The 14,877-nt window shown below is 34.0% G+C and overlaps 1 protein-coding gene across 1 annotated transcript in view; it reads left to right on the top strand.

Annotated features, from left to right (window-relative positions):
* The window catches only part of GFPT1 (glutamine--fructose-6-phosphate transaminase 1), a gene marked incomplete at both ends in the record, with an annotated part of 45,121 nt that extends 31,736 nt beyond the window's left edge, over nt 1-13,385 (top strand). Inside the window, 8 exon segments of the mRNA XM_084234845.1 lie at nt 935-1,032; nt 4,115-4,235; nt 4,628-4,785; nt 10,216-10,330; nt 10,709-10,836; nt 11,701-11,868; nt 12,564-12,725; nt 13,341-13,385. Coding sequence (XP_084090971.1) covers nt 935-1,032; nt 4,115-4,235; nt 4,628-4,785; nt 10,216-10,330; nt 10,709-10,836; nt 11,701-11,868; nt 12,564-12,725; nt 13,341-13,385 — 995 coding nt within the window.
* Between the last annotated feature and the right edge of the window lie 1,492 nt (nt 13,386-14,877).

Genomic DNA, 14,877 nt, shown 5'->3' on the forward strand with positions numbered 1-14,877 from the left:
TGGATGTGGAGGAGGGTTAGAAGCAATCAAGGATGGCTGGTGTTATGTGAATGGTAATGGCATCTATCAAGATGGGAAAGATGGAGGGGCGAGTGGGTTTGTATTGTGTTCTGATCACTGTTTGGGGGACTGTATGGGAAATGAGCATAACTAAGACAATAGTTTTCCTAGGAGGCTTGGTGAGATATAATTAGAATAAAATTCGCCATTCACTGAATGTAAAATTCAGTGAGTTTTGACCAACTTCCATAACAAGTCTTTACCTCTGCAACAGTCATGATGGTGCATAGTTTATCATTCCAAAACTGCTGTGCCCCTTTAACGTCTATTGATTTATTGTCTGTATTCCTGTAGTTTTGTTTTTAAGATTATTTAATCTAAAGAAGAATGTAAAAATAACCGAAGTAGAATATGGCAAATACTAGAGTTGGCTGGGCAGATTAGGAGGAAGAGTAAGATTACTAATGGGGGCTAATTTGTACCCTATTTAATTTACTTTAAAAAAAAATAGAGGGCCTCCCCTGGTGGCACAGTGGTTGAGCATTGGGCTGCGAAGCTGCCCGCAACCTCTGCAGCGCCTGCTCGATTGATCCCCAGCCACCGGTGTGGGTCCCACATGGTGCGCAGACCTCTCCTGCCACGCCCGTTGCTCCCCTCGGCAGTGTATTTCGTCACTCTGCCTGTTCTGTTCCCCGCTTTGGCTGTGGTGAATTCTCTCACCCTCCTGCGCTTCTGACTGTACCCAGTGCTTGTATAAATAAATAAATAAATCTTTAAAAAAAATAAAAAAAATAAAGAACGATACTAAGAGAGATATGAATTCTTCAAATTGGCAATATTTTTTTTCCCAGATTGGCAGTGGATAATCATGAAAAATGATCGCTTATTTCATATTTCTTTCCTAACTAATTATATATACAAACTTTCATTTCAGTGAATTTGGGGGGTTTGAAGGATCACATCAAGGAGATTCAGAGGTGTCGGCGTTTGATTCTTATTGCTTGTGGAACAAGTTATCATGCTGGTGTAGCGGTAAGTAACTTTTAAAAATATTTGTGTTACTTCGGTTATTAAAAGACATCAGCAGACAAGTAGTATCTTTCCAGACACATAACATCTTCAAGTAACACACCATGTAGAACTCTCCTTTGTTAAAACACTGCGTTATGTTTTTCAATTGTAATGACAAAAGTGAAAACTGTTGGGGCAAGGAATTCTGCTTATATTCATTTATCAGTGGAAGCTATGCCTTAGGAATGTCCTTAGACATACAAGCTGACTACCTGTAAGTCACTTCATGAAAGGCAAAGAATGGGAAAGTTTTTACACTATCCTTGTTTTGTCTTATAGTAGGCTTCCTACTATAAGAACAATCACTGGGTCTTGCTTATCATTGTCACTTGCTCCACGCACAGAGGGCTGGTAACATGTGACCCTCAGTAGGATTTACTTGATATGCAAAGAGAAGTCTACCTTTTGTCATATGTTGTTCTTTGTTATTTTGGAAGTTGAAATTCTGTTTCAAAGACATGGGTTGGTTGTCCTGCCTGCCATGGCATAGGAATATAATGGTCTTTTAGTTCAACAAATCAGATTTACATGTGGTTCACATATAAAGAGACAGTTTATGTGTTGCTGATGTTCATGTTCCATAAGTAGAGAAGACCTTTACACACTCAGTTTCTGCTTTTATGATTGATTTCCAAGCTTCATCATGGTAATTTTTTATTTGATGTGGCATAATAATTATCTTTACTGTGGGAGCCAGTCATTTAGAGTGAAACTAGCTGGTCACTGAGTATTTGCATCTCTGCAGGCTTTGCTTTTCTCAAAAATGTGCCTGCCCCCACTCCACCCTGAAAATTTATAATCCTATAAAGGAATGTCTATGCAGTATTGAAGGGGAGAGGGAGAGTGCGAAGAGATTGCTTTGAGCATAGAAAAAAAGAATGAATTAGATTAATTAATGTAAATTATGGGGTTGGCTAATTCAGTGGAGTCTTAAATCTACTGGTAAATGAGCCCTCTATTTAGAAACTTAAAATTTGACCAAGTGTTTCATCTAATGCAAGCCTGAATTTTGGGTCAGTAATTTATATATTATGATAAAATCCTGTAATTCTGATATTTTGGAAAATACAAGGTTTATTTTTTTTATTTTTCTTTTTTCATGAGTGCTGAGTACTATAGTTAGCAAACATTAGATCCTTTTATAGTTTCACAAAATAGTGTCATTAGTTTTGTTCTACATAGGTTTTTGATTTTTTTTTTTTTGGTGGAGTCAAACATGAATGTCACATTTGAATAATGGCTTTTTTAAATTTTAGTACTATGTATCTTGAACATTACTAACCAGCTGAAATTATTCTAAGTATAGCTTGCTTTTCAAAATGCTAATTGAGTTTATACAATGGCATACATAATATTAAATCTCTTGTGATAGAAATATATCACTCTTTTTAAAGAAGTTCTTCTACAGAAAGAACAAGCCATACATTATTACAGATATATTTTGAGATTACTTTTTTGGGGTATATTTTTCAGTATCTTATAAGTTGCCAAATTTGTATATTTTTTTTTATTTTGTAATTCCAGTGTAACATTTATATTGTAAATTCGAGAAAAGAATTTGATTTTCATTTGTTTGATGAACACATATAGCATGTTAGTGTCAGTAACTTAGTTATGCATAATTAGTAAATGAAATACATCAATGTAAAGGTTGTTTTTTAAATTTTATATGTTTTTTACATCATTCTTCATTTTTGTACAATGTATGCTTCTCATCTTGGTTCTAGTCCCAGTAAAATTCCCACCCTCAATTCACCCGTGTACCATCACCATAGTGTCTTGTGCTCTTCCCACCCCTGTTTTGATCCTGTTCCCTTCTCTCCCCCTGCAGAATGTCTCTTGGTTTTGATTTTTACTTATTATAATTACTTTTTTTTATCTGATCCTTTATTTGGATCCTCTGCATTCCTCCTATAAGTGAAACCAGCTGATATTTTTCTTTTTCTTTCTGACTTATTTCACTGAGCATGATCCCTTCCAGCTCCATCCATATTGCTGTGAATGGCATGAGTTTATCTTTTTTGAATGCTGAGTAATATTCCGTTATTTAAAAGTAGGAAAACTGGGGCTCCCTGATGGCACAGGGGTTAAAGTCTCAGTGCTATCAAGCTGTCACCAGCTACTGCAGCATGAGTTTGATCCCTAGCCAGGAAACTAACCTACATGGCACCTCTCCTGTCTCGCCTGCTGTTCCCCTCAGCAGTGTATTCAGTAGATCTGCCTTTTTTCCTTCCTACTATGTCTCTTCTGAATCCTCTCATCCCCTGCACCTCTGGCCTACACCCCAATTCTTGTATGCATAAATAAATCTTTTAAAAAATCTTAAAAAATTAAATGAGAGTAGGAAAACTTTTGTATATGTTACAACACTGCTAATGTGTGCCAAACTGAAGTTATGAAACAAAAAGTTAGAAATAAAGTAAGGAAATCTTTATAATCTTTCACTCCTGTAGAAGGAATACAGAGATGGTAAGACCACTTGCCTAAAGAGGCAGGTGATCTCTGCAGTTCTTTAAATAGTTAAATTTATACATGTGTAGGGCCTAAAATTTTTGATTTGCATTTCAATACATTGACTATTTTGGAAATGGTAATACTTATGAATACATTGCAGTTGTGAAGTGTTTAATTTCTCACTGGGTGTTCGTACATTTGTTACTATCTTATTTGAAATCTCTCAGTGACTCAGAATTATATGAATTATTATTTAAAGAGTAGGAAATATAGAGGTTGGAGAAAACATGCAGGCCCACTCAGAACAGTGCCTTTTCAGCTTCTCAAAACATTTTGAATGTGTAGGTATATTTGCTTAAAAGAAAATATGCATTAACTTATGAAAAAAATTGTACTAAAATGTTAACAATGCTTCTTAGGTGGTGGGATTCTTATTTCTATGCTTTAATCTGTGTTGTTTACTTTTTCTAACAATGTGTGTAATATCATATTTATAATCAGAAAGGGAAAATTATATATTGAATCCAAAGAAGTGCATGAGTATTTGAAGTAAAGTTGTGTGACTAAGACAGACATCTTTCCGATACAGACACGTCAAGTTCTTGAAGAATTGACAGAGTTGCCTGTTATGGTGGAGCTAGCCAGTGATTTCCTGGATAGAAACACACCAGTCTTTCGAGATGATGTTTGCTTTTTCATCAGTCAGTCAGGTAAGCTAATTTAAGGACTTGAGGAAAGGAAAGTAATTCTTTCTAATGCTTACAGCATATCCTGACAAAAACTGAAATTTAAACATAAACTTGTGTTACAGATGGCAAATGCAGATTTTGTTATTATATAATTCTTTATAAATTAGCAAAATTAACATGTTTTATGTCAGAAAACTGAGCTTTCAACAAGGAAGGAAAGGAGATCTTAAAAAGTAGGATCTTATTAAAAGTTTACAAAATATATTATTTTAAGGTCATGTTTATATTTTATTTAAAACAAATAAAGCTTTTGAAAGTATAGGCATTTTTTGTTTATGCAGCTAAGAAACATGAGTTCTAAAAATGCTCTGTAAGTTGACTGCTCTGTGTGTTACTTTTGTGTTTTTACACAGGGGAGACAGCAGATACCCTGATGGGTCTTCGGTACTGTAAAGAAAGAGGAGCTTTAACTGTGGGGATCACCAACACGGTTGGTAGTTCCATATCACGGGAAACAGACTGTGGAGTTCATATTAATGCTGGGCCTGAGATTGGTGTGGCCAGCACAAAGGTAAATTCTTCACTTAGTTCTTATGTGGTTATTTAATCATAGTGTTGGTAAAACAGACTAATCCATATTCTATATTTAATTTGTTAGCACTTACAGAACTCATATAGTTTACTAATCATTATAATTTCAAGACTTATGGGTCAGTAGGTAAAGTACTTGTTCCCTTCTTCACGCCCATCTTTGGATTTTAAAAGGGACAAATGTATAACTTAAGTTCACTGGTATTCGGGAGTTAGAAAAGTAATCAATTAGAACCATCCAATTTAATTCTAATAATTTTGGACATTTTAATTTACATATTCACTTTCTAATAAATTCGCCAACATATTTACTACCTTTGAAGGGTTTGTAAATAGTATGTCTTTGGAATAAAATTTGATTATTAAAAATGATGATTATATGGAATATCTGTTTCTCTTTAGTCTATTTTATAGAGATTTAAAAACATCCTCCCTTTTAAAGATAAGTGTCTAAATGGGATATGATGCATTTAGTAATACTAATAAAAATAGGAATCTTAGAATTTTATATAAATGCAAATGGCTTTCTCTCTCCACATGTGTATTACTCTTTATGATTTCAAGATTTCAGTTGCTTAAGTCTATTATTTCCTACTAATGGTTTAGTAAGATGCTTACGTATTGGTAGATTTGAATTTAATTGACGGTACGTGGAAGATGATGTAAACATGTACATTACTACATTTGATTTTTTTCCTTTTAAAGAACCTCATGGAAACTGTGTGTGTGTGTGTGTGTGTGTGTGTGTGAAATTTGATTATTGTGTGAAAAGTCCAAATGAGGTTTTTTGTTTCTTGGTTATTTAGTGAATTTTGCTAACACTAGAATTTAAAAGCTGAAATCTAAGTTTTCTCCAATAGTGATTAAAACATTCAGGGTGTTTGTGCGTGGGTTCCCTTTCTGTGCCTGTATAAATAACCAGTTGCTTTCAGCAGCATCTTGTGGATTTTTGGAACATCATCCAGACAGACAGCTTTGATCAGGGATTTGAATCCTGGATCCCTTTTATTCACAGCACAGTGTGGTATATGTGGGATATGGGATCATACCACCAAATGGATGCTATTTTTTTTTTTAAAGATTATTTATTTATACAAGCACTGGGGTACAGGCCAGAGGCACGGGAGGGTGAGAGGACTCACCAGAGACAGAGCAGGGAGCAGAATAGGCAGAAGGACAGAAGTACACTGCTGAGGGGAGCAGTGGGCGAGGCAGGAAAGGTCTGCTAAATCTATAAATTCCCAACCCACATGTGGGACTCTCCCCGGCCAGCTGGGAATTGAACCAGTGCTGCTGAGGCTGTGGACAGCCTGTCGCGCCACGGGGGAGGCCCCCAAATGGATGCTATTGACTTACCTTTTCATTAACTCTTTCTTGAGCTGTGAGCTTCCAGGGTATATATAGTTTTTTAAATTTCTAATTCTGTTATTCACTAAAGCTTTAATTTTCCTCAATATTGGGTTACATTAATTTTCAGGCACAGAACAGAATTAAAGGAATTTTACATTAACACCCATATACTCATCACTTAGATTCTACCATTAACCTTTTTTATGCAGTTTCATTGAGGTATCCTTTTTATATCATAACATTCACTAACTTAAAGTGTACAGTTTTAAGTGAATTTGGCTGTGTAACTACTGTCTAAATCTAGTTTCTTTTATTTTTGAGGCAAAATACATGAATGTATTGGGGGGGGGGTTGGTTCTTATTAAGACTGTAGCCTGGAGAACACAGACCCAAGAAGCACTTGAGTTGTGTGTCTGAGTTGCCTTGGGTGGGGAGTGCTTATACACACAAAATAAGTGGGGTAGTTTACACTCATAATCCGATTTTAGAAAAAAGTTCTGAAAAAAGTACTCTGTATCCCCTTTATAATCAGTCCCTGGTACTACTCCCCAGCCTCAGTCAAGTACTATTGCTTTCTCTTGCTATATATTGTAATTTTCTAGGAATTCTTATAAATGGAATTGTGGAACCATGTCTTTTCTTTCAGACTACTTTCATTTAACATGGTTTTTGAGATTCACTCATTTTTTTATTTGTATCAGTAGGTTTTGTTTTGTTTTGTTTTTTGCAAGTTCTTTTTTCCTTTGAAATAACCATAGATTTATAGGAAGTTGCAAATATAGGATAGAAAAGTCCAATATTCCCTTCACTCACTATCTTTCAATAATTAATAGTTATAACATCTGGTATAGGAAAGTAAGCATCTTTGTGTAGTGCATACTTTAATCTCTTTAAAAAGAGATTCCCTTAAAAATTTTAGTAAGTATAGCAATTTGGTCTTTAATTTTTCTTGGGTTCTGAAGTGATTTTGTTTTCTCAGCCCCCTTAGACATTCTGGGCTTGAAGTTACTTAACATTTTTGGGATGTTTGGTCCTGGACCGTTTCTGAATGACAAATACAAGTTTCTGTGTTAATGGGGTGATCAAAGAAGGTTATGGTTAATCATGATCTTAGAGTTCTATGATGGAACTAGCAGAAGGATTCTATAAAATCTTGATTATGAATTCCTATCTTTGCTACAAACGCTGTCATGGTTAGAGGGATATAACTTTCCCATAATATCATACCATAGAAAATTTAATATTTCTGTAGGAATTGATGTGCAGGTTTAGCAATTTTTGTGTGTTATTGCAGGTGTTTAGTATTTCACCACAGTACTGACTATTGTTGATTTTAGAAAATAAACCAAAGTTACTTTATTTTTGGCTGAATAAAAAGTAAAACCAAGTTTAAAAGTTCAGAATCAACATTTTCCTGGTACTGGTAAATTCTTTCAAACCTTAATAGATTTTAAATATAAGGTGTAGCTTATTTTTATCATAATTGGTTTTCTGGTATGTACTGATAAAATAAAAAACATTAAATTGGAAATTAAGCTGTAATGGGAATGTCATTGAAAAATGCAAGCATTAAAGTTACTTTAATATTGTACTTAAAAACCATTGTTAAGATATTTTAAGTGCAAAGAAAGAAACGTTAGTCTGTAGGATAGCATTTTTAGGTATAGACTGGAGGAACCTGCCATACTTATCTGATCAGTTTGGATTCGAAACAGTTTAATTATCGCAGGGGTCAAGATACTGGATCTCTTCCTCTGCCCTAATAATATATTTTGCATTTAATAAGTTTATTGAAAAGTAGGAAATGGTAGATTTCAATGGTACAGAGGACTTAAATTAGAACACACAAATCCCTATAGATGCCAAATCTACCCAGTTTAATAAGAAAAAAAATAAGTAAAACAATAGAAAAGGAGGAGACAGGTTTCTTCTTATTTGCAATTGGTGCTTTTGACTACCCGTTTTTTTTTTTTTTTTTTAAAGATTTATTTATTTATAAGTACTGGGTACAGTCAGAAGCGCAGGAGGGTGAGAGAATTCACCAGAGCCAGAGTGGGGAACAGAACAGGCAGACTGAGGAAATACACTGCTGAGGGGAGCAGTGGGTGTGTCAGGAGAGGTCTGTCACGCCACGTGGGACCCTCGTGGCAGCCGGGGATCGAGCAGTCGCTGCAGAGGCTGCGGGCAGCTTTGCAGCCCAGCGCTCAACCGCCGCCCCACCAGGGGAGGCCTGACTACCCATTTCTTAAGTAGAGCTTAAGATTATCAATTAAAAACTTGGAATGAATCAGAAGTCACATACACAAAATTTGTTTATAAAGTGACAATGACTGCTTCGAAAAGATATGGATAGAAGTGTGCTTAGAACTCTTCTCTATTTTTAATTAGCCATAAAATTCTATTTTCAATAGCTGTAAAAATAGCTTTGCCAAGAAATGTGTGAGATGCCTCATAAATATTTGTTGATGAAATTAAAACTTTATAAACTTACGGACTTTTAAATTCCTAGCACAAATTGATGGAAGGTTGTTTTGTAAAGAAATAACATATCTGTGGGTCAGACTCGGTATTCCTGCAGTATAACTTCTTTAGTATATCAAAGTATTTGGACTATAGGAAATGTCAAAGAGTGGGGTAAAGTGGAAGGAAAAAATTGGCTATCTCTGAAAATAAGAACAGAAATCAATACCTTGCATTAAAATGAATTTCAGATGGTCAAAGAAGGAAATTTCAAAAAATATAAAATAAATGGGACAATGAAAACAATACAATTAAGAAAACGTGACAATCAACTAATGTTAAGATGAAGGACTGTACAAGCTTAAAAGTACTATATAAAAAATGAAACTTTTATGTCAATAAGTACCATTATAAAAGATCAATCCAAACTGGAAAAAAGTATTTGAAACTTAACAATAAAGACCTTGAGACCAACTAAAAAAACAGGAAAAAGAAAACAAAATCCAAGTCAAAAAAGTAAAGAACAATAAAGTTAATTTTCAAAAGAGAAAACATAAATGACTAACAAATATAAAAAAAAATCTTACTAGTTTTTCAGGTTCAAATATATGTATGGTAAAGTATTAGTAAAAGTTCATTATCTTGCAGTCAAATGGTAAAATTATGTTGAAAAGACAATTCTTAATATTGTGCAGTATGTGGCAAAACAGACATATCTCACATTCATTCAACAGCTGATGGGACTGAAAATAGTCTTGACAGTATCACTACAAATCCTAAAGTAGCCACCATTTTATAGCGTAGAAACATGAATATCTTTTTCATGAAAATCCTCTGAGTATCATTATACCTTTAACAGATGGGACATCTGAGATCTTAAGAAATGAAAAAAACGGCTCAAGGTTTTTATACACTAGTAAATGAGAGAAATTGTTTCTGCCTTAGGAAAATGCTTGTAATGTTAATTAGGAATAAAAGCAAGTTACAAAATTATATCTGTTAATAATTACTTTTCTTAACAATATAAAAAAATAGCAAAGAGTAGAAGGCAGTTTTCACAAGCATGTAATTATTTATTCATTTAGTAAGATTATTATTTATTTTTCAGTTCAACTTGCTTTTTTATTTCTAGCCAAACTTTAAAAAAGGTGGAAATGAGGAACATGCAGTAGGCAAAGGTGAAAAATCAAAGAGCAAAATAAAAAAATTCAATAAAAACCCAAGGAGAGTCCTATAAGCCCTTGCTTTTAATGTACATTCAATTCAGTTTAGTTATTATGCACATGCACATTTACTCTCTACTCACCTTCCTTTGGCATGTTTCTCTTCCTAGAGAAGAGTATTAGGGATTTAATAAGCATCCAAGGCATTATTAGGTATTATTCTTTTCTATTTGGAAATAAAAGTTAAATCATTTGTTCAGGCTTCAAAAATGAAGAACAGAGAGAGATTCCCTAAGTATTGTTTCACTTTACTGTTACTGTCTTAAAAGATGATCAGTGTATACTTATAAAACCAATGGGAAATCCAATGGGTATGGAATTCTGAGCTCTTAAAATGCAGCTACAGCTGATCCTCTTGCTTTTGTGTGGTATTTCAGGCTTATACCAGCCAGTTTGTGTCTCTTGTGATGTTTGCCCTTATGATGTGTGATGACAGGATCTCCATGCAAGAGAGACGTAAAGAGATCATGCTTGGATTGAAGCGGTTGCCTGGTATGAAAATATTCATATACTATACTTTTGTTGTCTAAGGGAATGGCTAATGGGTGAAATTCTTTTCTTACCCTGGAAACTATAGTTTGTAGCTAGTCACTAAGATCTTTCTAATTTTATTCCTAGTAGTAGTATTGTTATTATATCTGTCAGTTTATTGTTCTCTTTCAGACATTTTGCTAATTATTTCTTAAAGTTAAAACATTTTTAAGTAAAATTTTTATTGAAGTAACATTGGTTTGTAACTTTACATAAATTTTAGATGTGTAGTATTATAATTTGACATCTCTATATACTACATCATGATCATCACCAAAAATCTAGTTTCTATCCCTCACCATACAATTGACCCACTTACTAATAATTGCTTCTTAACAGATTTGATTAAGGAAGTACTGAGCATGGATGATGAAATTCAGAAGTTGGCAACAGAACTTTATCATCAGAAATCAGTCTTGATAATGGGACGTGGCTATCATTATGCTACTTGTCTTGAAGGAGCTTTGGTAAGTTTCCTCACTTAAATTTCAAACTATGATTTTGAATGGAGTGGAACTTTTTTAAGTGCCTTTGTATTTATGCACTCTGATGTGTTTATCTTGAGAAAGTACAATAGAGTACTTAATTCAAAAGTGAAAATCAAAAAGCATACATTTCGGTATGATAACTTGGAGTTAACAAGTAACTTGAGTTAAATTCTTCAAATAAGAATAAAATAAAAATTAAGGTCTCATACACCGTGGAATATTACTCAGCATTCAAAAAAGATAAACACATGCAATTTGCAGCAACATGGATGGCGCTGGAAGGCATCATGCTCAGCGAAATAAGCCAGAAAGAAAAAGAAAAATACTGGATGGTCTCACTCATAGCAGGAATCTAGAAAACTTAAATAAGGGACCAGGAAAATGAATAACTATAAGAAAGTGAAAATCAAAATCAACAAAAAACTATAAACCAGAGACACTCTATGGGGGGTAGGGGGCGGGAGGGGAGGGATTGGGTTCAAAATAAGGGGATTGCAATTGTATGGGGAATATAAAAATAAAATATATTTAAAATAAAAAAAAAGACGTGGAAAAAAAATTTAAGGTCTCTAGGTGTGAAATTTAGTTGAAGTCAAACATGAAACAAATCAGAACAATAGTTACAAAGATACATGAATACATTTATGATAATCTAAAATCTTCAAAAAGTCCTTATGGGGTTTTAAATTGCTAGCCACATTTATAGATAGATAAATGATCCTTTTAATATTTTTGGATGAACAGGTAGTAACTTCAGACATCTGATGTTTTGTGTAATATTTGCTTAAAAATGAATTTAAAAAAAAAATGCACTGAAGACTAACATGGTTCTTTTCCTATTAGAAAATCAAAGAAATCACATACATGCACTCTGAAGGCATCCTTGCTGGTGAATTAAAACATGGCCCTCTGGCTTTAGTGGATAAGTTGATGCCTGTCATTATGATCATCATGAGAGATCACACTTATGCCAAGTGTCAGAATGCTTTTCAGCAGGTGATTGCTAGGCAGGTAAGTGAGGGCCTGCGCCCTGGGTTGCCTTAGGGGTCTAAGAGTTGGGTCAATAAGCCATATTTGAATATTATGACATTTAAAGGGATAAACTGATGCCAAGCAGGTGGTTTATGAAACATGTTTAGGGTTACATGTGAGGAATTTGAGATACCTAAGAATTTTGTTCGACAAGACCCAACCCATAATCTCATAATAGGCAGAACCAAGATCAAAACTGAGGTCTTAGTCTCCAAGTCCTCTCCTATTCAAGTAGTGTATGCTATTTCATTTTAATATTCTTAAATATTTCTGTTGAAACCTTACATTTGGATTTTTACATTAATCTTGTGAGTGCTTTGCTTAACTTCATTTTCCTCAAATTATTTGGCTTTATATGTAAATCTAAATCCCCAAAGGTATTACTTTCTAGGTACAATGTAGTGGTTACATCGTTGAGCTTCAAAGCAGGCAGACGTGGATTTAAGTACTGAACCTGGTATTTCTTAGTTGTGTTAGTATAAATAAATTACTGAATTCCCCAAAACTTTCATTTCCTCAAGTGTGAGATCAGTCTGATTTACCACATGGGATTCTGAGTTTAAATAAGTTTATTTCAGCGAGACCACAGGTGAATTTCAGTGTAAAATTTACACTCATGTGCTGCAGTCCTCCTGCCTTTGCTTACCAGTGTATGTGTGATTTTTCGTTTTCAGGGACGCCCGGTGGTGATTTGTGATAAGGAAGATACTGAGACCATTAAGAACACGAAAAGAACAATCAAGGTGCCCCATTCAGTGGATTGCTTGCAGGGCATTCTCAGTGTGATCCCCTTACAACTGCTGGCTTTCCATCTTGCTGTGCTGAGAGGATATGATGTAAGTATTGCACCACTGCATAGATCCCCAGTACATTCTGATACTTTTAAATTTTAAACAATTGCATGTGAGTAATCCATATATATCTATCATCTGTTGCGTTTGTATGGCTGATTTTGTAGGTTATATGGTAATGTTTCCTTACCCATAGAACTTGAAGGAATCTTGGAGGTTACCTACATGATTCTGATTCTCCTTGGGGAATATACCTGTTTTCTTAAAGCATTCCTTGCCTGGCAATTATTTGTTTTGGGGACTGTCCCACACATACTGAAGAATTTTTAGCATTCTTGATCCCAGTCAACCAAACCATCCTGCTTTTATACATTTCTAGTGTTTCCTAACAGGGCTCCCACCTCTGTAGAGGACCACAGGAACTCTTTATGTGTTAAACTGATTGATACTCTTAGAATTCTTTTTCATAACTGATTTCAGGTTTTTTCAAGATACTTTATGTGACTGTGTTTTTTTAATGTAATTCCTTGAGCCTATAATAAAGATAGCTAATGAGCATGTTATTTTCTGTCTTTATAAATGAAAATAATTTGCTAATAACAACTGTCCTTAGTTCTCCCAATGTATATAATCTCTCAAATCTTGCTTTTATTTTTGCAGGTTGATTTCCCCCGGAATCTTGCCAAATCTGTAACTGTAGAATAAGGAGCATCTGGGCGACTAAGCAACACAAGACACCTTTTGTATTTAAAACCTTGATTTAAAATGTCACCCTTCTAAGCCTTTTTTAAGCAAATCCTTATTTATAAATCAGTTATAATTATTCCACTCAATTTGTGATTTTTGTGAAATTACCTCATATTTTTCCAGTAATTTGTGGGGGACTTTGAATAGTAGAATCTGTATTGCAATTTGTATCAGAAATGAGATTTAGGTCTCATTTTCTTTAAGGGACACTGGGTGTTGAATTTCTGCTCCCCTCCCCAATCTTAGAGTATTGAATGTTTTTAAACTAATTGTTACTTGTTTTAAGATGCTTCTGTTTATTCAGACCAGTGAAAGAGTAATGCATTTAATTGGAATATCTAAAGCCAATAATACTTGAACATTTCATTAAGGCTTTGCTAAGTTATATATAAAGAGAATATGCCGTGATTTACTTTGAAATTTGTGTTTTGTTTTTCAATGAAACTGTAAAACTTAATAACTAAAAATTTTTCATGATGGGATTTATAACTAAGTTAGGTTAACCTTTGTCTCAAGCTCTTTCCTGTTATCTGTAGGTTGAGGTAACGTAGGACACTAAATAGTATAGGAAAGCATTGGTTTTCTCCAACCCTTAGCAGAACCTATTTGCACAAACTCATAGCACAAACTTTAACTTCGAGCTGCTTTGAACAACTGACAATGTGATTTTAAATTTGAAGATGGAATACATACGTGTTGGGTATCCTTTTCCTGTTTGTTCATCTCTTTAAAGTGGTTTCTAATTCCTTATATATGAAGGATTTTCTTTAATGACTTTTGAATGACTTTTATCTTGTTCTTTGAAATTACCACACACAGTTGCTATCAGATATCACAGTTAAATTAATATTGATGTATTCAGAATTCTCTTCAACTTTTGTCCCAAGGAAGAATTTCCTGCAGTTAATATTAACCTCCTTTAGTTGCCTTTTTGCATAAAACTAGTACCTTCATGCTAGTTTAGAAGCTCTTTATGATTCTTTAGAATACTTGCAAGCCTTTTGAATAATTATTTGATTCTAAATGTATATGAATAAGCTTAGAAAAAGTAATATGCTTTATGCTGATAATAGTGAAGGATTGAATCAAATTTTGCATTATTTCCTAGGTATTTTCTTTGTGTTTTCTGTGTCCTATCCCTGAAAAATATTTAGGAACAAAGAAGATACATAAAGTAATATTGAGGTGCCTTCAGCTGATTAGTGTCAGAAATGGAAATTTACAATTTCGATTAAAATATTTAGAGTATTTGACATTTAAAAAGTTTTAACAATTTCTTCCTGGAGTTCTTCGACCAAGTCTTGAGGGTTATAGGATAACATGTCCATGTTTTGGTTAAATCCCTTTTCAAAAGTTTTAATTTTAAAATTGTGAAGGCAAAACTAAATTTAGCATAATTTAAATAAGCGCACTCTTTCCTTTTTCTGTGTTTGAACTTCTTGACAAGGTA

This window comes from Talpa europaea (genome assembly GCF_964194135.1).
Source record: "Talpa europaea genome assembly, chromosome: 6".
NCBI classification, from domain to species: Eukaryota; Metazoa; Chordata; class Mammalia; order Eulipotyphla; family Talpidae; genus Talpa; species Talpa europaea.